The 24086-nt window shown below is 40.9% G+C and overlaps 1 protein-coding gene across 2 annotated transcripts; it reads left to right on the forward strand.

Annotated features, from left to right (window-relative positions):
- The first annotated feature begins 1193 nt into the window (after window positions 1-1193).
- Window positions 1194-22583, forward strand: MAML1 (mastermind like transcriptional coactivator 1). Of its 2 annotated transcripts, none has more exons than XM_080991378.1 (5): window positions 1194-2068; window positions 13899-15296; window positions 17238-17504; window positions 19293-19404; window positions 20780-22583. In XM_080991378.1, the coding sequence occupies exons 1-5, from the start codon at window positions 1643-1645 to the stop codon at window positions 21757-21759; spliced, it is 3183 nt and encodes a 1060-aa protein (XP_080847504.1). In that variant the 5' UTR covers window positions 1194-1642; the 3' UTR covers window positions 21760-22583. The 2 variants fall into 2 exon arrangements, with proteins under 2 accessions (XP_080847504.1, XP_080847505.1); XM_080991379.1 differs by having other exon boundaries at window positions 13902-15296.
- The last annotated feature ends 1503 nt before the right edge of the window (window positions 22584-24086 follow it).

Below are 24086 nucleotides of genomic sequence, written 5' to 3' on the forward strand. Positions count from 1 at the left end.
AAAGTTTGCTTTTTCTTCTCTCTAGTCTAGTACCTTGTTCAAGTGAACTGCATGAGACTAGTTCAATCTTAAACATTCCTTGGTTTTAGCGGGGTGGGGGTGGGGCGGGAGGTGGGGTAGTGTTGCCTAAATGGTAAAATGTCTTGATAAAACGTCAAAACAGAATAAAAATTTCCTTCCAGTAGCACCTTAGAGACCAACTAAGTTTGTCATTGGTATGAGCTTTCCTGTGCATGCACGCTTCTTCAGATACACTAAAACAGAAGTCACCAGACCCTTACATACAGTGAGAGAGTGGGGAGGGGTATTACTCAGAAGGGTGGTGAGAATGGGTGATTGGCTGATAGGTGTGGTAAACCTGTTGTCTACTTCATAAAAGTCAGAAGTTCTTGTTTGTTTGCTTCTTTGACTAGAGCTTCCAAATTTCCAGAGCCTACAAAAGAAATGTTTTTGCTGCTGGCAGCTGTGTTTTCATTCCTGTGTTGAACCACTATATTGCCCAATTAATGAAGTATTTCGACAGTAAAACTATAAAACCCATACTGCTGCACAAAAGTATTTAATCTTTAGAGTGTGGCCTTGCCCTTCTTCACGGCAGGGAGCAGAAAGAAATATCAGTTGCTGCGCGTGGTTTTCCCACACAGGCATCCAATCGGCTGTGCTGGACTTGATGGGCCACTGGGCTGATCCAGCAGGATTCTTATGTTCTCAAGAATAATGGGGGGGGGGGGAGTTGATTAAATTGTCGTGTCCTGCTGTATCGACAGAGGCATAAAGCCTACAGATTTTGTGTGCTGCTTTTGCTATGCATCAAAAGCCTCAACCCTAAAATGGTAGGTATTTTGCTTTAAATGAATTGTGGGCGAGAATTCTACATTTTTAATCTTGGCCTTAAGCTTTGTATAAAACTCTTAAGTCACGAGTTGTTGCTTCTTTTTTTCAGGCCAAGTCATTCACTAAGTCACTCTTTCAAGTACTTCACCATCTCTCCCTTCCTTGGTAGGCGGAGCGGCCGCGAAGTTTCAGCTTCTATCACCTTTTAATCACACCTAAAGCCCCGCCCTTTACCCACTTCCGGAAAGGGCGGGGTGGCATGGGGGAGGGGAAGAGATCAGAGGCGGAGGGGAGGGGGAAGGGAGCTCTGCCTCGTCTTTCCACCCACCCACCCCTCTTCCGATCTCGCGTCCGATAGGTTTGCCCTGCTGTCTGTTAAACCCCGTGAGCAATGAGTGCGGGGCCGTGACGTCAGGCACCACATAGGAAACTCCTCCGCCTTCTTCGCTGGGGCTGGCTCTCGGCGGGGGAGGGGAGGGAGGAAAAGGGGTGAAACAATTTCAAGATGGCGGCGACTGAGGCGCGGATAACAATGGAAAGCGGGAGGCTTGGGTGGCTCCGGGCCTGAGCTGGGGTCGGGGCAGGAGTGAGGGAAAGTCGGCGGCGCGTCGCCAGGCTCCCGGCAGGAGGCGGGGCGGCCCCGGCCTGTAAAGGGTGGCGGCAGCGAAGGAGGAGGAGAAGGACGACGACGACGACTACAGGGGAAGAGAGCCGAGGCTGTGAGGGCTGCCCGGTGTCTCTGGCCGCCAGCCATGGCGGAGTGAAGCGGCCGCCTGGTCTCTCGCGTTGCCTTTCTCGCCCTCGGCTCATGGTCCTGCCCCCCTGCCCCATGGCGGAGTTCGTGGTTCCGCGACACAGCGCGGTGATGGAGCGGCTCCGCCGGCGGATCGAGCTGTGCCGGCGGCATCACAGCGCCTGCGAGTCCCGCTACCAGGCCGTGTCTCCGGAGCGGCTGGAGCTGGAGCGCCAGCAGACCTTCGCCCTCCACCAGCGCTGCTTGCAGGCCAAGGCCAAGCGGGCCGGGAAGCACCGCCAGCCGCCTCTGCCTCCCCCGGCAGCCGCTCCGCCGGCCGCCCCGTCCCAGCCGCCTCCCCCTGCTCCGGCCCCGGGCTCCGGGGGCTCCTCTGCCTCTACCTCCGCTCCTCCCGACAGGCCTGGAGTCAACGGCCTGGACGCCGACACCGCGGGCGGTGAGCAGCATCAGCAGCACGGCCGGAGCAGCGCCCTCATCGCGGTAAGGTCCCAGCTGGTGGGCCTCGGGGTTGGTTTGGGCTTTGCCCGGGGGAATCCGCGCCACCCCTTGAAAAGGACCTGTGGGGCCGTGAAGGCTGAGGCCGGTGGTCAGAAAGGAGTCGTAGCTTGGAGTGAACTTTCCTTTAATGAGGCTGGAGAGGTTTGAGGCCTCCCTCAGAGTTCGAGTTCCTCATATTGGGAACAAGATAAGAGGATGTTTGTTTCCACCTCCCCTCGGGCCGCTCCAGCTGTGCATGAAAGAGAAACTTGATTGTTTGCTCTCCTGATTCCATCTACCCCATTCCCCGGAATATATATAAATATATATAGTCTCTTCTCTTCCAGCTTATTAAGGCAGCGTACATATGTAAATAGTCATTAACGAAAAAGCGGGGATCTCTAGCAAAGTATGTAGGAAAAGTAAGAAATGGTAGGCTTCCAGTTCTGTTATGAGCAAAATAAAGGGTAATGCGATTCTTTACTTCCTTTAGCGTTGCTATATCTTGGCTTTACAGCGAAATGTGGCATGAGAATGATCCATCCAGGCAGGCAGGCAAGTTTGTGAAATGTTCTTGAAGCTCTTGCTCATGTCCAGTGTAACAAGCCTGTGCAGATAGTTGTTTGGCAGGAAAAATAAGGGCTGTATTTCTCCCTTTTATATATGTATTGTTTTTTATTCCAAGGATCTTAGAGTGGTTCACATGGGAGACACTGTTTTTATTTTCACAGCAACATTGTCTGATAGGCAGGTTACTGTATGTGAGCAACTGGCCTAGTCCCTGCCATACTGGCTATGTAACAGAGGGGGAGCTTCAGTATGAAGAGTTTTTAAATGGGGTTTTAGGGACCAACTTGGAGACTGGTATGGAATGTCTGCATACACAGAAATTAAGAATTTTACTCCATATAGTGGAGCCTGCTTGTTCTGGTTTTCTAAGCATATTGGTCCAGTGACTCAATCCACCACATCATGTGTATGAGTTGGTGGAAAATGAAGAAGACTGCTTATGACTTTTCCTGCTGTGGGTTTAAAGATGTAAAGATAATACCTGTCTTCCCTGTAAAAGGCTAGGTTTTGCTAACTTTCCCTATAGAATCAGGTCGGTGTTTTGGGACTGAAGCAAGGTGTAGAAAAATCACACAAAGTTAGATGGTGTGTTAAGAAAGCCACAAATAAGAAACAGTAAAGCTGTTGTGGGTAATCCCAAACAGCTGTAGGTGACTATGTTTCATGTTCACTTTGAGATGATGCCTTTGAGTTTGGGTTTGCTCGCCTTTGATCCAGTGTTAGAAACTTAGATATATAAGCTAGGCGCCAAATGGTTCCTTAAACCAGGGCTACATTTGCCAAAACATAATGCCTTGTTGCCATTTTGGGGGTAGACTGCTCAAAAAGTAATAATTTTCAATATGACTTTCTGGCTCCTAAAATTCATTCTGATTGTGCAGATAAAATATAGTAGATAGAATTGCTAGTGTGTAAAAACAGTCAAGATCCAAGGATGCCCAGGCACGCACTCCAGATGGTGGAGACATCAGGCGCCATCCTGGCACCCGGGCATCTTCACTTGGTCGCAAGTGGCCGATAGCCAGGTGCAAAATGTGCCTGGTGCCTGGCAAATTTTGAACGCTGCTTTGATCACAACTGAAAAATAAAATGAAGCTGCAACTGTCTATTCAGCCTAGCACCAGTGCTAGGACTTTTAGACAGGCAAATCACTGTGCTGTGGCCTCTCCCAAATAAGTATCAAAATTTTGGACTCCTATTGGAATTGGAAGATATACTTTCTGACCGTAACTTTTGTGTTGAAATAGTGAAGTATAATTCCAGATACACTGGAGAGGTAGAATACTATAAATTTGTTGGGATTTTAGTTCTCCAAATTTTTCCTCATGTACACTTACTTGTGCTTTATGTTATAGCTCTGTGAAAGGATGGGTAAAGACTCAGAAACATCACATAAGCATATTTTCATTGTCTTAAGTAAGGGTTGAATGTTTGTGTGTTTCTAATGGATTCTTAGAATTTATTAATAAACATTGTAATCTGAGTTGCATTTTAGCAGCCTTGAAGAGAAGGACATGCTTTGGGGAAAGTTGTTTGCTTATGTTATTAGTTGTAGATAGTCCCTAAGTCAAAATAAGCAACCATATATCAGATTGTATCCAAAGGGCATATTTTTTCCAACATTGCTCCTTTCTTTAGGTGTAATATTTTATCATTTAAATACCAAAACCAAATTAATTACAGCAGGAACAATATGGTTGGGGATTATCCAGTGAATCCCCACCCCCAATGTACAATACTTTAATTTTCTAGCAAAGCACTGGACTTGGTTCCTCTTCTAGTTCTTTTCAAATAATCATCTAAGCTATCTCCCAAGTGCATTTGTACAAATGCATTAATAATAGAGCTGTAGCACTTTTTCATAAGCAAGGCCCATTAAATCCAGCATCCTCTCTTCAGTGTCCAAGCCTATGGGAAGCCTGCAGGCAGGATCTGAGTGCAGCAGCGAGCTCCCTACTTGTGAATCCCAGAAGCTGGTATTTATAGATATACTGCCTCTGACACTGAAACATGTTATTTTTTCCTACAAAACGTACATTTTAAAAACTGTGTGCCTTCATCCTTTAGGGTAGATAAAATGTTACTAATCTATGCTTCAGTTTTATCACCAGTGGCTATTGGCAAGTCTCCAGTGGGTAAGATTAAGTGGGAAGGAAGAAGTATTCTCTTTATTGGTCACTGAATATTTGGCTAGAAAAATGAAAGTAAAAATTAAAATCTCTCACATTCCTTGTAATATATTGCTATTTATTCTTGATACAAGAGATTGACATATCTAATCTTGAATTTCTTCTGTGCCTGAGCTCACAGTGATACTGAAAACAAAGAAAGTTAACTATTTTAGTAAAGTTAAAGTGAATTGCCAAGCTGTTTAGGTCAGTATGGTTAACAACACATCTGAAAGATGCATCCAAAATGATACTAATACTCTTAGTAAGCTAGGGAATGAGAAAAGGAACAAACCAGGTAACCCTTTCTATGACATTTTAGGTTGTGATCTTTGCATCTGGTAGAGTCAGGAGTTGCCTGCCCTATTAGTCATTTGTCTGTTTTAGAATTTGGCTGGACAGAGCTAGGACATAGTCAGAAGGATGGGTCACTTTAATCTTTTTCTGGCAGTGAGGTTGTAAGAAGGCCCTGTGATCTGACAATGTCTTAAATGGTATGTGTCCCAGATAGAAGGTTGTTCAAAACTTTGTAAGAAGAGCTTGGTAAATTCTTTGATACTTTAAACTTTATGTTGTATTTCAAAGTGTACACTTTAAAATACACACTTCAGAAAGGAAAATAGCTAAGAACATAAAACATAACTCTATAACTTTCTGTTTTATACATATTTTGGATTGTATCCAATGCTGTCAGTGCATTATTTTCAGGTGTTGATATCTATGCCAAAAGGAAAGCAAAAGGGTAAGAAAAGCCTGATTAGACCTCTTAATGACCTTCTAATGACTAACTGTTTTTAACATTGTGTTTTAATTGTTGTAACTCGCCCTGAGATGTTAGGGTGAAGGGTGGATAATAACAACTTTATGCTTACTTTTGAACAGTTGGACCATACAGAATGTGACCATATAGTATGGGTTAAACTTCTAATTTTTAGATGATCTACAATCTATATTTTAACAGAAAAAAAGCACTTATACGGCTATAAGTACCATACAATCTGGTTATCCGCCCTTTCTGGTTAGCAACAAGGAACTAATGTGCAAACTATATGCTTGATGGTATTTCTCACCATCAAGGTTTTTCTTTCAAACCAAACAATATTCTTAAGCACTGCTAGAAGTGATGTGGATGGATCTGCCCCTATTTTTGAGCAGTCAAACTCCAAATTGCTTTACCATTAAGTGTGGTAATGAGCAGAAGTTGGGGACATTTTATCAATGAATAAGATACCACCACAACTGAAAATTATGTCAAACCCTACATCCTTAGTTGCCTTTCCACAAATGGAATGGCTTCTTCTGTTCATGCAGCTCCTCCTGCTCCTCCACATGCAGCTGCTGGGTGACCTTGGGCCAGTCACACTTCTTCGAAGTCTCTCAGCCCCACTCACCTCACAGAGTGTTTGTTGTGGGGGAGGAAGGGAAAGGAGAACGTTAGCCGCTTTGAGACTCCTGAAGGGGAGTGAAAGGCGGGATATCAAATCCAAACTCTTCTTCTTCTTCTTCTTCTTCTTCTTCTTCTTCTTCTTCATGAAAGTGACATGAGTCCATCCACCTCCCATGCTGTTTCAGAGGATCCGCCAGCCTTCTGGAAGAGATTTTACTGGGGCACAGGGAGTGCATGAGAAGAGGAAATTGGCGAATATCACCTTTCCCCACTTCTGGTAGTCAGGTAGTGGCAGTACCCCAGGTGTGGACTTGCACTCATAGGAACTTAGAATCTAAGTCCCTCCCTTGTTTATGTTGAGGCAAGGAACAGATCCAGCAGAGGTTCTTTGCTGTGGGAAGATAGAGGAGCAGCAATTGCAGTGATTCCTCATTGCCCCAGCATCTCTCATTAGCATTTCCCTTGCTTTTCTGGAGGCCCTCCCTCCCCACTCTGAAACAGCTTTTCAAGGCACACAAGTGGCTGCAAGCACCAGCAGAGCTCCAGTGAGCACATTAGGGTTGAACCCTATGGAAATTATGTTCTGTGTTTATTAAGATTGTGAGCACCTTTTTAAAATTTAACCAGTATATATCCTTTCCCCGTACTACTGTTGGTACTGACAACCTGAATCACTTGCAGGCAAGAGCTGTATGTTGTCAACAAGAACACTGTTTGCTTTTTATTGCTTATTAGTGTACTGAAACATAAACAAGTTTTAATTAAAGTACTCTCGCAATGACGATGATCCTGTTGTGTGTTCTGAAATTAATGTTCTCCCTTTTACATGTAGGCACTTACCAACAAAATAGCGGTATCTACATGTTTCTGTACTATTCTCTCATCAGAGGTCTGTCATTGACCTTACTCACTTCTGTAGTTCAGGGAGCCATGGTTTGGTATACATAGGTGAACTTGGGACCCAGAAATTTTGCAGGCAGTGCCACTGCCCCAAGCAGTTGTATCCATCCTGATTGGGAGATTTTGTGATTGATTAGAGACAGGACAGTACTGATAACAGTTACATTGCCTCAGTTACAGATGGGTAGCCGTGTTGGTCTGCCATAGTCGAAATAAAAAAATTCCTTCCTGTAGCACCTTAAAGACCAACTAAGTTAGTTCTTGGTATAAGCTTTCGTGTGCATGCACACTTCTTCAGATACACTGAAAGATGCACACTTCTTCAGATACACTGAAAGATGCACACTTCTTCAGATACACTGAAAGTGTATCTGAAGAAGTGTGCATGCACACGAAAGCTTATACCAAGAACTAACTTAGTTGGTCTTTAAGGTGCTACAGGAAGGAATTTTTTTATTTCAGTTACATTGCCTGTAAGCTGTGTGATAGTTGCCTTCCAGGCATGCCTAAGATCTGCTTTGGCTGCCTGAAGTAATGCAAGGTGTGGAGTTGGAATGACTGCAGACCATTTTGTGGGATTACACACACAATTGCTTTCAGTGCTTGGATAGAAGTTTCTGCTAACAAGCTGATTAACTTGTTGCACAACAAGTTGAGGTAGGGTGTTGTTTACTAGTCTGTATGCTATTGGCAGTTTAAATGCTGTCTTCTCGCAAGTCTCATTTCATTCTACTGTAATGGTGTTTTCTGTTATATAAAGCACTCAGAGCAACTAGTAATGCTGTTTGACTTTAAAAGAGGTGGACCGGCTAGCATTTTGTTTCACAAGTCACAGAAGTTCTGATTTAGAAAAAAAGTTTCTACTGTAGCTGTGAATTAACGTATTTTTCCGTCTATTAGATGACCCCATGTATAAGATGCCCCCTATTTTTGGGGACTCAGATTTAAGAAAATGGGGGGAGATGGTCCAGAGTATAAGACACCCCCTAATTTTTGACATTATTTTTAAGGGGGGAAAACCTAGTCTTATACACGGGAAGTCTTATCACTGATAGGTTGACCTCAGGAATAAAGGCTCTATCATTAAAGTCCGTTCAGATTTGTTTTTTCCTTCAGATAGGTCGTTGTGTGTTTGTGCATTGGGAACAAATTGTTAACATGGTTCTGAATCTGCTTATATTTTAGTGCTGCTAACTGAAATATGTAGAATATAGAAATAAGTATTTTAAAATATTTTATATTTACAATATTTTAGAAAACCGTTGATCTCTATTGTAGATCAAATAACATTTGATTAGGGGATATAATTCATATTGTGAACTGCCCTGAGACCCCTGGGTATAGGGTGGTATATAAATTCAATAAATAATAATAACAACAACAACAATAATAATTGTACTCTTGTAGGAAATAAAGGAATTATCAACACTTTATTAGCAGATGAATACATTTTTATTGCTCTTCAGACAAATTGTCCAGTATTTCCCTTTTTATTCTGTTCAGAAAGCAGAGAATAGAATATTTTTTAGAAAGACTTATCAGGGTGTTAAATATACACATATTGCTAGAACAATAATTTAATTAATTTTTAATTCAGTGTAATTGTCTGGCATCAATTAAACTGATCAACAGGATGTAGTATCTCAGCAGATAGTATTGAATTATTTTCCAGTTGTTTCCTCTCCTTTGAATTTTCATCTTAGAACAGGTTTTTCTCGCCTTGGCATACTTTGGTGGGGCTGCTATCTGACTCACTTGCCAAACTGTTGTAAACTGCTCTTTGGAGAGAGCTGTACATGGTAGTGTAGATTTTGCCCATTTTTTGTAGACTGCCAAATACATGATTCTTAAAGAATGGAATACAAAGTTCATGCATGTGCAAAGTCATAGAACACTATCGTGATGTTCACAGTATTCTGGTTAAACTGAGACTAATTAAGAGTGACGCACTGTTGCATTCTTTCTTTGTTTGTGTTAAGTTTGCAGTGAAATAGTTTTGTAACACTGAAAAACAAATGAGAACCACAACAGTGTGGAGTGCTCCCATGTAGAGTACCAGGCAGCCATTTCTTTCCCCAGAATTCTCCTTTCTGCTGCTGACCTGCATCCAGCTTGTAGCATTTTGTAGCCACTGAGGATGCTCAGTCCTTATTGTGTGTTTTTGGAGAGTGTTTTTGGCTCCCTTAGGGGGGTCCCCTCAAGTAAGCTGATAGCGCCCTCTTGTGGGTGAATGGTATTTTTTTCTACATACAGATCATCCCTAGAGAATGAGTTTGTAACTAGTAGTATAAGATTTATTTATTATTATACAGTAGCTCATTCTTAAGTGAAATTATTGCAAGTGAGTTCACTCTATACTTGTAGCTGTATAATTTGAAATAGAATTCTTTTCAAGAGTTATAGTGAAGGGGAAACTTGGACAAGTACAGTTTCTTTTATTACTACCGTACTATGATGTTTAAATCAGGCTTATAAAAGCCACAAAGCTAAATGTGGACATGTTTGGCAGTGTGCCAGGAGCATCAATAATAATAATAATAATAAATTTTATTTATATCCCGCCCTCCCCAGCCGAAGCTGGGCTCAGAGCGGCTAACATCAAATGTATAATACAGTAACATAAAATCAGACAATCAATTAAAATACATCCTCAAGTTCTTGTTTTTGGCTGTCTGACTGGGACTGCAGTATAGTGGGATTGATGAGCACCTGGCAGGTGACAAGTTGTGAAGGTCTGAAAAGTTAGTAAAGTGGCACAAAAATCCCAGCTCACAAAAGCAGCCACTAGAACTAGAGTGAATATACAGTGGTACCTCGCAAGACGAATGCCTCTCAAGACGAAAAACTCGCAAGACGAAAGAGTTTTTCGTTTTTTGAGTTGCTTCGCGAGACGAATTTCCCTATGGGCTTGCTTCGCAAGACGGAAACGTCTTGCAAGTTTGTTTCCTTTTTCTTAAAACCGTTACAGTAATACAGGGTGCATTGCTTGAAGAGGTGCAGTTGCGACTTGACTTCGGGGAGCAACTCATAGCACGTGGTGTGGTAGCCTTTTTTGAGGTTTTTGAAGATTTTTTTGAAAAAATTGAAACCGTGCTTCGCAAGACAAAAAAACTCGCAAGACAAAAAAACTCGCAGAACGAATTAATTTCGTCTTGCGAGGCACCACTGTACAATTGTTTTTGCAAATAAGCTGGAAAATGCACCATCTGAACTGGCTTGAAAATCAAAATTAAGAAGTTTGACCTAAGATGCTTCCTCAAAGCCACTTAACACAAGATGGTTTTCACATCCAGATGGCAGTATCAAGTAGGAACAGTAAAGTATAAGTTGTGACAAGGGCACATGTATCTGTTTTTTCTACATTTGGGCACATGTAGAAGCTTTGTAAGCTTTTTGCACCTAGCAAAACAGATAATATGCATTTGTCCCAATGTTAAAGTGCAATATTACTTCATTGCACTAAAGTGATATTCTAGTAGAAAAATGATTTTGTATAACATGTCCCTTTAGATCAATGGTTGCATTTCAAATTAGTGCAGGCTGCTCACAAAAAACTTATATCAGTACAAATCTCAAATATTTCACTGACTCACTGTAGTTTTGTATAACCACAAAAAAATGAAGGCTCTTTTCAACGCAGAGTTAGAAAAATGGATGAAGTTGCCTCAGTCTTCAATATTGACAGACTTTGCTTCTTTTTTAGAGGACTCTGATGATAGGACTTTCCCCCTACTACTTATACACAGGCTATACTTTAAAATAGTTTTTATCTTCTTAGGGCAGGCTTACTTAGGATAAGCAGAGGTTTTCATTTTCTCTTCTAATATGTATACAGTACAGCATTTTTCTACAGTATTTTGTGTGCTAAAGCTCTTTAGCAGTATGTAGATTGTATCCAATTCTGCTGTCCTGCTCACCCAGCAGACCTGCACAGTGGAACTTTCCTCCTCTCCTTCCAGCCCCCCATGCCCCCTCAAAATCTGCCCCAGAAGGTTGGAGCACCCTCCAGATCAGATTTTGGGAGCTCACAGTGAGAAGAGGGGGAAGTCTCATTGTGCAAGTGCAAATCCCCTTGCATAGTGTTGAGTGCAACTCGGACTGAATAGACATAACATCTTCCAGAGGAGTAGCCATGTTAGCTTGCTGCAGAGAAAACAACAGTCCTGCTACAGACTGAATTTGTGGCCATTTAGCCTCACTGTTTTTTTTCTTTGTGTTTGTGTGTGTAGTGGGCAGTAGTCCACAAAAGCTTATAACAGAAACAATCTGTTAATATATTGGATGTCACAACTCTTGTTCTTTTGCCAAGGTAAGATTGTAGTAGGTAAGATTCCATTACCTTAAAAATTGGTAGAAAATCTTTTTTTGCAACTGATTCATGGGAGAAGAGATTACTTATTAATATTGTAGTTTGAGGATAGTACCAGGGAACAAATAAGACATTGTGGACTTAAAGGGCTAAACAAATTGCTGTTTCCTTTAGTTACATCTAGAGGGCACTACAAAATAAGAAATTGCATCATCGCTCATGAACAGAGCATGGATCTTCAAATGCAATTGCTGTGGGAAGAAAATCTTCACTAGTAAATTTATCATCTTGTGCTATAGGAACATAGACCAGTTAGTTTGTAGTCAGATAAGACTAAGGAAATGAAAATACATAGCAAAAGTTGATTTTACAAATTGTGTGGAGTAGGTCAGCAATGTGGTCTGCCTCCGAAAATCTAATAGTAACTGAAAGTAATGCAGGTTTACGTGTTCTTATATGCGTTTCACTGAAAATACTGTTGCATGGTTTTGGAAAATTACAAGGTAGTAATATTTTATTGATGGGCAGGAGGGTCACCAAAATGCAAATAATATGATAATTGAAAATACAGGAAGTTCAATATCTTCTTAGTTCTTATTTATTATGGTTGTATTCTGCCTTTGAACCCAAAGGTTCTCTCCAACTGAAGGTAGTTAACTTTAAATGGGGGAAAATATTGATCCAATGGAGGAATAAAACAATAACCAAAGGAAAAGGGGTAGAGGAGCACTGACATAGCATATAGGTGAAAATTGGATAAGAGTTTAATAATTAGTTAAACAACACTGCTTGAAACGCTTGCCAAATTCCACTGAATTTCTTTGCATTCCCTGTTGTGCCACATAACTAGGCCTCTTATAGAGAATTTTAGAATGTCCTTAAAGCAATTCTTAAATATAGGTGTACATTGTGTTGTCTAGAACTGTACTGCATCTTGTTTTGCTACTAATTATTACTTGCATTCCATTAAATAGTAGGTTTTTTTTTAAAAAAGTACCCACATTATAGGAATATGTTCCTGAATTAAGAAGTTTGAATGAGAATTCTAGTATTGGAAACAAAGCTAAATTGTTTTGCTACTTTTTCTAAATAGATTTAATGGTGCAGCAATTCCAAAAATACAAACAACACTTGCTGGTGAAGCTCTACGGATTATTTGTTACATGCTAGAGATGCTAAAATGTCCACAAGGGGTAAAATGGGGGTCAAGACTCTAGGGAGTATGAAATTCAATTTCCTGCTGAATAAGCCAATTTCATTGGTCAATTGATGAGATTTGTGTTGAGTGCTACCTTCCATTGCTGTTATATAATATTTTGCACCAAATACAATCCTCTCAGGTTTGGGGCTACCTGAAATAAACTGGTATAAAATTACACCTTACCTCAGGAGGAAGGTTTGAATGTTTAAAGTAAGTCTAGTGCCTTCAGAAAAAACCCAGTCTTTTGAGGTAGACAGATCTGTAATTGCTTCTGTTTAGGTTTTTATATTTCTTGGAACACTAGTCTGCTGTAAATTTGTAATATCCCTCCCCCCAATTATTATAATAAAATTCTGAAGAGGAATATTATCTACTCTGAATCATTACTCTTCTTTTTTAAAGTTGGAAGTTAAAGTGTAGATTTGTAAATGCTTGCCTATTAGTCATAAAAACATAGGTTGGTTGAGTGGCGAATTTTCTGAGGAGTATAATGCAGCTTACTACTAGACTGTGGTGAGTAGCAATAGTAGCAATTATCCTCAGTCAACTTTTTTTGTGTGTCAAACTGTATCACCTGTAGCTTGTTTGCTCCGTGGCGAGCTTTGTGCTGCCATGACATGCTGTGCTGGTGAAGTGCTATTACAACTGTATATTCTACTGTAAAAGCCTGAGTAATTGTTTGAGTAGAAGGGCAAAGAGAGCCGTGAATTGGTGGACAGCTCTTGCATGGCTGCCTTGTGTTGCAATGCAGGCCAGCCCTGTGGGAGTTGCATGTACGTGCTCTTTTGCAGCATTAGCCCTTTAGAGTTAACAGGTACATTGTTTGTAAATTCTAAAAACATTTATGTATAATTATTTTATTTTATTATATGGGGCTTCCAGTGCTCTCCCATCCAAGGGATTGATCAGGTCTAAAGCTGCTTCAGCATTTCTGTAACCTCAGATGCTTTCAGACTTTTCACTGAGTTCCCAGGTTATACTTCATAATGGTGTTGGAGGCTGAGCCCAGGCAAACAAAGCATTGTCGGGGGGATGTGGGGGAAAGATATCCAAGGTTGCCTTAGGTGTTACCTTGAAAGATGCAAGTCTTGTTGCATTTTTGTAACTCCAAAGCAAACAGGTTTTTAAATCACATGGTTTTAAGTAGTTAAAGAAAAGGGGATTTTATTCCCCTGCAATTTTTCAACTGCAGTGAAAACGATGATGCTTGGTAGTTAAAAGAATGATTTCTAGACTAAAAAACCAAAATGGCACTTGGTGTGAGGTATAAAACTAATTTAGAACTGTCTCTCTTTCAGCAGCTTCATGAAACAGTCAAAAGGAAACTTGATAGTTCCGTTTCACCGCAGAATGGCGACCAGCAGAATGGCTATGGGGACTTGTTTTCTGTTCCCAAGAAATTGCGTCATGATGATGGTCTTGTTGGATTGAGTGGCTCCTCTAATGGAATCCCTCCTGCATCACCTCTGCACCAGCTTGACAGCAAATCTTCTGGTGGAGACACCTTACAGCTTAATGGAAAACATTCCATGGGTCTAGATGGCATCAACAAAAAGTGTCTGCCAGACTCTAACCTTCAACTGAATGGAAACAGTGATGCTGATGACCCCTTTGCTATGGTTATTAACAAGGAGCTTAAACAAGAACCAGATGACCTTCCTTGTATGATTACGGGACCAGGAAGTTCAATATCTCAGAATAATTTGATGTCTGATCTTAACCTTAATGAGCAAGAGTGGAAGGAGCTCATTGATGAACTTAACAGATCCGTGCCTGATGAGGATATGAAAGATCTATTTACAGAAGACTTTGAGGAAAAGAAGGATGTTGATGCTTCAAATTCAGCTGCACAAACTCCATTACCACAGGACATCATTATCAAGACTGAATTTTCCCCAGCAGACTTTGAACAAGAGCAGATGGGATCCCCACAAGTCAGATCTACTTCTGCTGGCACAACGTTCATTGGTACCTCTTCTGTTAGTGCTGCTTCTCCATCAGTTAGTAATTCTCAAACTATGGTTCAGCCTTCCACTCAGTCAGTAGCTGAAAATTCCAACCAGTCCATGCTGCAGCAATCAAGCCAGTCTCAGAATATTCAGAGGCCTCTTCCTAGTTCATTGTTATCTGGTCAAAATACAGGGGGTGCCAAAGAGATGTCATCTGCTAAACAGCTTCAACAGATAGCTGCTAAGCAGAAGAGAGATCAGCTGTTGCAGAACCAACAGCAAGTCCATCAACCCAACCAGATTCCTAGCTGGCAGCAGTCTGGACCTTCACACAGTCCATTAGCTGTTTCATACACTATGGAAAATCCCACTAGCCCTTCAGTTTACCAACAGGACTTCAATAACCAGAAACTCATGATGTCTAGTATGCCAAACAAGAGTTCTCCGAGGGCTGGAGTTAATTATCATGGTGGAAATATGTTAAGCCATCAGCCAAACAGCTTAAACCAGAACTCTGTATCTAGTCAAAACTCTGTGCTAGATTATGGGAATACGAAACCTCTTTCACATTACAAAGAATGCGGTCAAGGAGTTACAGTATCTGGACAGAACAAGTCTCCAATGTTGGCATACATGCAGCAGCGTCAGCAACCCACTCTGCCTCATATGAGCGATGAGCAGAATGGGATGTTTGTAATGAAGAAGTCTGGAAATACTGCTTATAGACCTCTAGGGCCACACAGCCAGGTAAGTGTTTGAAGTAGAAGGTTTGGTAATAGCAAATGAGGAGGGCTGAATAAGTAGAGCAGCCATGCAAAGTAGTTCCATTGTAAGGTGCATATTTTAGAGCTTAATGTAAAATAGTACAATGGACATGACAAATAGCAACAGTCTTAATTGAGAAAGAAACATACTGTTTCTCATATTCTCTGAAAAGATAAATGCCATGATATAATATACTATTTCTGTTCCAAAATAGTCACTGCAATGATCTTTATAAACAGGGGTACAGTTCTTCAAGCTCTGATAAATAGGATCTAATTAAATTTTAGGAGATCTTTTTATTGCTCTGATTATTTTGTTTGAATAGGTATGACTAGGATTGAAGTTTCTTATGTGATATTACTAGTTACTCTGAAGACTGGAGAAGGGACCCTCATAAGAATATTAGGGGAAGCAGTCTTAAGATGAGGACTAGACCATGTGAAAAATGAACATAAGATTTTAGCTGCAGTTCATTCATTTTCAGCTTTGTATTCTTGTTATAAAAAAGCATGCCTAGACACTCCATTGCGGCGGTGCCCATAACCTAGGTTTAAGATGCCATTTAACTCTTAGCGTTCATATCTCAGTTTCTAACACTGCATATAGGGCTTTATTAGTCTTCATTTCCTTGAAATCATCCAAGGGTAAAGATTGAACCTCACACAGCATATTTATGGGAACCTAGAGCCAGAAAAAACATGCCTCTTAATGAAGATGGATAACTGTTTTGACCAGTGAGGAGATACATTCTATCTCTGGTGTAAATTGTTTAAAAAGCCAACCAGAAATTTGCTTAAAGAATGCTTCCACCTCCTTAATGAATAATATGACTGTTATTACAGTGTAATGTAAGTTATATTGCAAAAGTGGCTTACTTCAGGGGTACCAGATCACATATATTATAGTGGGTACTGTTAAACTGCATCAGAATGTTGGGTTTTCCCCCAGTGAGAGCGCAACCCATAGAGGAAATCAATATCTTTTCCTTATTATTGGAAAGTATGTGTGCTGTGTTTCTGTTCAGTGCTGTATTTAATGACTCCTCTTGGTTATAAATGCCCTTTGGGCTTCTTCTCACAATGAGGTTCCTTGAATCCTGTCACTGGATGGTTGCTGCCCCATGCGGCCATTTCATGGATCTTGGCTTACCACTCACTAGACATTAACAGACTCAGACTTCACTGTGTGGTTTTGTTTCAATATCACTGTTAGTATGCACGATTGCTGCATCTTCAGAAGTGGCTTTTAATTTAATGAAGATTTTTATTAGACAGGCTTGCTGTACTTTCATTTATCTTCTTTGCTACATTGTAATAGTTGCTGAAAGCAGAACAGTAGTCACTTTTAAAGACTTTTTGAAAGGGTGATCTTTGTGCTGCTGCTGCTGCCGCCACCGCAGTCCTCCTCTAGCCGTTGGGCTTGAAAAAGCCTAATTGCTAAGAGAGAGAAGAATTGGGGGGGGGGGAGAGAGAGTGTATGTGTGTGCGCACGCACACACTCACATGTGTTGTGTAAGATATGTGTTGTATGTGTGTTTGTGCAGTGTGTATGTAAGTCTGTGGTGTGTGTTTGTGCAGTGAAAGCCGCACCTATTTTTCTTTGGTAAGTGCCCCCCACAGGTGGTGAAGAGGGACTGTGACTTATACTTCTTCACCCACTTCATAATGTATGGAAATATGCTTCTGTGGTCTCCTGTCTGGTTTGTGCTTTTGCACAAAGGTGGCATCACAATAAGAGAGTGAATTTCAATCAAAACTAAAAGTAAAATTCAATCAAAACTAAAATTACGTTGAGCATCACTTCTTGGCAGATAGCTATGAATATATGAGAAGTCCTCCATCAGAAGCAGAATCATAGATTTAATCCTGTGTTCCCAAATTGAATTCCAGGCTTTCCATCCAATTTATGTGTTTGCTTTTGTAGGATCAAAATCCTTCTGCTGGTGTTCCTCGCATTCCTGTTTCTGTTCCCGGCTCTGGTGTGAATGCACAGTCACCCAATGTTTCCATGGCAGGTAACCATGGCAATCCAGCCTATCTCAACAGCCAGCAGCAAGCAGCTGTAATGAAGCAGCAGCACCAAATGCTACTAGATCAGCAGAAACAGAGGGAACAACAACAAAAACAACAACTGTTAATGGAACAACAGAAACAGTTTATAATGGGGCAGAGGCAACTAATTGCTGAACAGGTAGGGGACATCAGAATAAGTGTAACTTTTCCTTTTTGTATTTGTCTTATTATTTTGATGGACTTGAACTCCTTCCTGTTACCTGATTATTGTATATTAAATAAGGTTTTGCTGATTGTATAAGAGCAGCTCAGTTCTGCCTGTTGATAATACTGAAGACTCTTCCTGCTCCACAAGCAAACAGACAAAAATGGAGGGGATTACAGTCACGTATTACAGAGAAAAAGTCACATACCACCTTTCTCCTCTCACTGATATCTTTCATTAGCTCCTGACAAAGCACAGAGGTAAATATGAATTCTTATGCAACCAAAATGGTAACCCCTCCCCCGCACACACAGCAAACTTGAATGGATCTCCAAGGTTTGCAAAAATAATAATAAAAAAAATCGTTAGAAAAAAAGGATTGTAATAGCACCTCAAACTGGTTTACAAAAAGAATAAAACAATAAATATTAGTAAGCGCAGTTAAAAACAAGTATCCAAAACATTCAAAAATAAAATAAACTAAAATGAAATTAAAACACTCAGCAGCTTCTACATGTCTGGATAAGCTTGCCTAAACAAAAAAGTATTTAGTAGCTCTACAAAGCACTTGGCAGGACCCGCCTATCAGCTGATTGTCAGGGCTTGATAAGCCTCTTGCAAAGTGCTTTGCAAAATCCATTGATGAGCAGATTGTCACATCTTGTGAAATGTTTTGAAAGGCACTTTGTTGCAGTTTGATTTCAGACCTTATGGGGAAAAAAATGTTCTCCTGATGACATTGTGACATCAAATAATGAGCCGGAGGGCAGTGCTGCCCACTTGTTAAATTATTCCTGTGAGAGGTGGGGGGAGATCTGGCCAGATTCTGTTCTCTAGCCCCCACAGTGCAGTGTAAAAATGGTTCTGGTATACTGTACTACCATATTTATTTAATATGAAGGTACAGTGGAACCTCGGGTTGCAAACGTGATCCATGCGGGAGGCACGTTCGCAACTCGCAGCCCCGAGTCTGCGCATGCTCATGACGTGATTTGGCGCTTCTACGCATGCGTGAAGCATGATTTAGTGCTTCTGTGCAAGCGCCAAAACCTGGAAGTAACCTGTTCCGGTACTTCCAGGTTTCGGCCCGTCCGTAACCTGAAAAAGCGTAACCCGAAGCGTCTGTAACCCAAGGTACCACTGTACAGCAATGTATTGCTGGAATTCCAAAGGAATGTTTTCATTGTACTTGAACATGATGAATGAACCTCCTCAGGATTAAAATGTCACACTATTCTTCCCCTTGAATAAATTTATTTGAGAGGAGGCATTGCAATGTGGATGTTGAGTCCCTCAAAATACCGCATTTCCTTTACTTTGGAGCATGTTTACTAGAGAGGAACTACAGCACAAAAATCTGTGAAGAACTCCAGTGAAAGGCAAAATCTGTTATTCTACTTTCCCTTCTGTTTTAGATAAAAAGGCTTAACTGTTCTCAAATTCTTCTAGGCAGTTTGCCTAGTGGAATGTCAGTTTATTATTGAGTGGAGCTCATTGTTTTATAGATATGACTCCCTTTCTAGCACCTTCTGTGATATATTCTGCTATGTTTTATTTTAGTGTATACATCAGCCTTGCTTTTCTTACATACTAAGCAGTAGCATTTTTTTCTTTAATTGTTTTTATGATGTTATTAACGTGATTGTAGACTGCTTGAGACAGCAGTCAACCTATATACAACATTGCTGTTTACATTAAGGCATTGTTTATGACAGAGTTTAGGCTGTGTTTTCTTACAGTCTTGCATCTGCCCTGTTTTAGGAAAAGCAAAGGCATCATCAGGAACAACAGCAACAGCTCCAGAGGCATCTAACACGACCGCCCCCTCAATACCAAGATCAGACACAGAATCCATATCAACAACAGTTCACAGGTAAATAGGACTGTGGGAATGATTTGTGAAAGACTAGCTGGAAAGCAGGAGAGGTGTGTGCAGAAGCAAAGTGTCTTCAGCTTCTATGGATTTGGTCATTAGTTAACTTTAAAATGTTCTTTTACTGCCATAATTCATAATCTTATGCTCTGGATTTAAGTGCTTGGCCTTTTAAAACAAAAACAAAAAACTATTGCATCCATACAAGTTACAGAGGAATCACTTCTACTGTGAAGTGTGCAAATGATGGATTTCATTTTTTTCTCAGTGCTGGTAGCACTGCTAAAGAGAAATGTAAGCTGATAATCTTCTTTACTTGCTACCTATCAATTTAATCAAGTATGTTAATTTTGGGAGGGCTCAGTACTAGGATAGTGGCAGATGAGACAAACTGGATTGGCATATTTTTGCATGTGGGATGGTAATTTTCATGTTAGTGCATATTCACTATGCATTTCCAACACAGATTGGCTAGCTTTTCAATATGTGCAAGTGACAGCTGTGAATGAGGACAGAGGTTTCCACATCAGTGGTTCATTTGAATTCACCCCCTGTATTGCAGAACTCATGCATTGTTTTCTTTTTCCTTGCCTTGTTAGGCAGTTAACAAGACTTGCATAGTGCTCCTGTTCTGCCCTACAACCTCTTCCTCGCTATAGACTTTATAGCAGCACTAATGAGGTAGACACATATATAATGGTACAGGTTGTCCTGGCCTCAGAGCTTCTTCATTCTCTAATACAGCCAAAGTTGTGCTCCCAGTGTTCTAGTAATTTTGCCTAATTACTGTTATTGCAGCAGCTGAGAAAATAGCTGCTGTTGTGATTTTATCCATGTATCATCCAGTTTACAATTACACTGTCTTGTTTGGGCACATGCACGGTCAGGCGTGGCAAAGCTCATGTGTGAAGGAATGTGACAGTGTCAAGCAACCCTATGTTTGCATTAAATTTAAGTAGCCAGCTCAGATAGGTTTATTTGGAACAGTACATAGGTGGCAGTCGTGAGTCTGCCCTTGCACCATAATGTTCTGTTTAATTAACAGTCCTTATTCCTGTTCTTAGCTGCTAGCTTTGTGATGTGTGAAAAGGTGCCACCACCCAATTTTAGTGATTGCCCTCATCCCACTGCAAATACCACCCTATTCAAGAGGACCCCCTAACTCTTAAGAGAGGTTTTTCATGGGGCTGCTGGGGGGAGGTAGCAGTGGCAGGAAAGTCACCTTCTGCTGGCACTTCTCAAGGTTCAAGACAATGAGTCCTAAATACAGCTACAAAATGTTGCATGCTGCAGTATATGTATAATGTTGCACCTAAACTGAGGATATGTACTGCTTAGTTTTTATAAATGTTGAAACTCTCGTTTTGTGTTATAGGCTCATCTCCAGCGATGGCAGGGGTAAATAATTTAGGCCAGTCTAACTCCAGTAGTCCACGCATGTTTTCTCAGACTCAGAATATGATCCAGATTGGCACAGGACACAGTTCTGTCTCCTCAAGCAGCAATCAGCAAGATCGAGGAGTAAATCAGTATCCTAGTTTGCAGAGCATTCAGCGAGGTACCTTGTACAACATGGCATCTGGTATGACACAGATGGTTCCACAGCATGCAAATCCAAGTGCCAATGGACAGCCACAAATGCAAAGACAACCCAGTTTGGCACAGGGCACTGCTCTTCCTGCTGGATATGGACAGAGCACCCTAGGAACTGCCAGCATTTCTCAGCAGCACAGTAAAGGAGCACTGAATCCCAACTTATCCAAGCCACAAATGGCAAGGATGCCAACATCTATTGGGGTCCAAAATCAATCATGGCAGCACCAAGGTATGTCAAATATGAACAACCAGGCACAAGGGAACAGTGGTTTAGGGACATTTACTGCCAACTCCACTTTCCATATGCAGCAGACTCACCTAAAGTTGACCAATCAACAGTTTGCGCAAGGAATGCCTCAGGTAAGCCTCAACACCAGCAGGCCAATGACGTCCATGAATTCTGCTGTCTCTGGACAGATGTTGTCATCTATAAGTGCCCAGCAGAGGACAAACCCTCCTACCCAGCAGGCAGTCCCATCACAGCAGGTCTTGCCAGGCATGAATCAAGCTGTCCCAGATATGACTTCTTTCAGCCAGAATCAAAATCAGCAACTGCCTAACAGAGCCAATCTGCATTGTAGTCAAGGTTATCCAGTGAGGACACCCAGTCAGGAACTGCCCTTTGCCTACAGCAACCCATCTGGTAGTAATGGACTGCCGAACTTAACTGGGGATACAGATCTTATAGACACTTTGTTGAAAAACAGGACTTCAGAAGAATGGATGAATGACTTGGATGAGTTGTTAGGGAATCATTAAAAAGAGGTTTGGGGATCCCCCCCCCCAATCTTTTATTTTTAATTACAACTATCTTTGGACCAAATACCTGTGGAATTGAGAAAATTCACAGGCACTAGTGGGAATGTATTGGAGCTGCTCCCTTCTGGGTCTAACAGCATGAGAAGTATGCCCCAATTTGATAGGATATAACATTCTCATTTTTGTAGTGGGTCTGGAACACTGCTCATGGAAACAGTCCTAGTCAGTTTGGTGTGCATCCCAGCCAGCCCTTCAGAAGTTTCAATTTTAACAGTGTTTTTCAGTTGAAGGTTTAAATGCGAACCATGCTGTGGTGATTCACAAAGTAAGCCAGCAAGGAAGACTCAAAATACTCAGTGTTAAGGCAATCGTTTCTACAACTAGTACTTGACAGGTTTCTTGATTCTAACTTGACCTGCAAACTAGTGAAAGTTAACACTCTGCAACCTTTTTCTGAGGAAAGATTGTGCAACACTTTCTTTGCAAAATCTACTCTAGTTTGAGAAGTCGTTCTTCTAGTCTCTAGTGATACTTGGCAAGCAAGATATGAGAGTTCACAATAATAATAGCTGATGGCTTTCTGTGCTGAAGATCATTGAGTGTTAAAACTTGTCCAGCAGTAGGTTGCTAGAGCCCTAAACTGGGGACCTCATCCTTAAATAGCTTATGGCTTACTAAGCTAAGCAATTTGCACTCTGCTGTGGGGGAAGACTGAGCTCTTGGTTTTTTGATGATTTTTTTTTAATCGGAGAATCAGCTTAAAATCAAGTGTGCACTTTTTCTATATCCTTTTTAGCATCCATTAAATGAGAACGTTGGGTTGATCACAGCTTATTTCTTCTCTTGGATTCAGAGGGCATTTATAATTAGCAATCTTTTGTTGCCACACATAGGCTGTACCAATGAGAACAGGATCTGTTACTTTTGGTCAAGCAAGTGAAGGAAGTTTTGTGCCTTGGAAACTGTTACTAACCTGAAAAACTTTGCAATAATGGCACAGAGAGCCTGGGGAAGCATAATACTTTATTAAAGGTTCTTCCATTGTGAGAGCCCCCATATTTTGGGGAATTTTTTTTTAGTGATTTAATCTCTTTAGAAATATGTAGACTAATCTCCAGTGAAGCAGATGCTGCTATTTCATCACGGTTCATGGAGACCCCTTCATACATATGTAGGGACGGTCCCATGCAGGGCAAGGAAAAGAGAGAATTGTTCTTAACAGGTTACCAAAAATTCTTCTACTTGCCAACAAACCACCTTTTGCCTTAACCTTTCGTTTATAAAAGTAATAAATTTGAAAGTTGTTTTAGATGCACAGATACCTCTGTTCCCTACTCTGGGTCTGGTTTTGTTCTTTAATGAACAGGACTGTTTACCTCCTTAATTCATCACACCTGTCACTGAGAATCAAAGAATTTTCTTCAAGCCTATTCAGGAGCATCTCTACACAAGAAAAGTGTGAAGATTTGAGTTTGGGATATTTTAGACAGGGAAACGGATAAGGGATACAACAGTTGAACCATAGGAAGGAAATATTTTACTGTATCTGCAGTGTTTTTCTCAGATGTGCACTTTGGAAAAAAAAATCCGCTTTAACACTACTTTTATTTAATCTTTTCCCAAATTACACATGGATATTAGTTCTGTTTTATATGCTTGCCACCCATGAGTAGTTATGTATGCCATGCTAAACAGATTTTTGTATTGTATCTTGATGGACTGTTGATGGGGGTTAAATTGTGGAAGCTGCATGTTGATGAATGGTTTTACTGCTGAATGTCCAAACTGAAGCAAATCACATTATTTGTATATTTTTAAAACACCATTTTCTAAGAGGCAGCTCATTTTAATGAATGAAACATTGGTATGGCTGATATTATAAGTAAATTAGATTAGAGTTAAATTTACTAATATTTTCGACAAGTCAGCGAGTGAGTGAAATTGTTTGTGAGCTCGGTTTATTAAAAAAAATTGCTCCAAAATGTCACCAGAATATCTTTTAATCTCTGTAGATTTTTTTTGGCCAGGGGCAGAAATGTGTTTTTTGGACACATGCAGGGGCAGGGAGAGGGGTTAGGTATGGAAATAATTGAACTTGGCTTATGAACAGTTTGGAAATTTTGCACCAGCGTGCCTTCCTTTTCTTACTGGAGGTGTTTGGCGCCTCATAGTTTTTTAATTGTCTGGGTTCTGCTGATTTTTTCCTCTCCCTCAGGCACACTGAAAAATAGCAGGTTTTAAGGAATTAAATAATACTAAATTCTAGTTGGATCTCCTAAATATAATTTAGGTCAAAAGAAAATGAAACCCCTTGTGTTTCTAATGAG

The sequence above is a fragment of the Podarcis pityusensis genome (genome assembly GCF_964106645.2).
Source record: "Podarcis pityusensis genome assembly, chromosome: 2".
NCBI lineage: Eukaryota > Metazoa > Chordata > Lepidosauria > Squamata > Lacertidae > Podarcis > Podarcis pityusensis.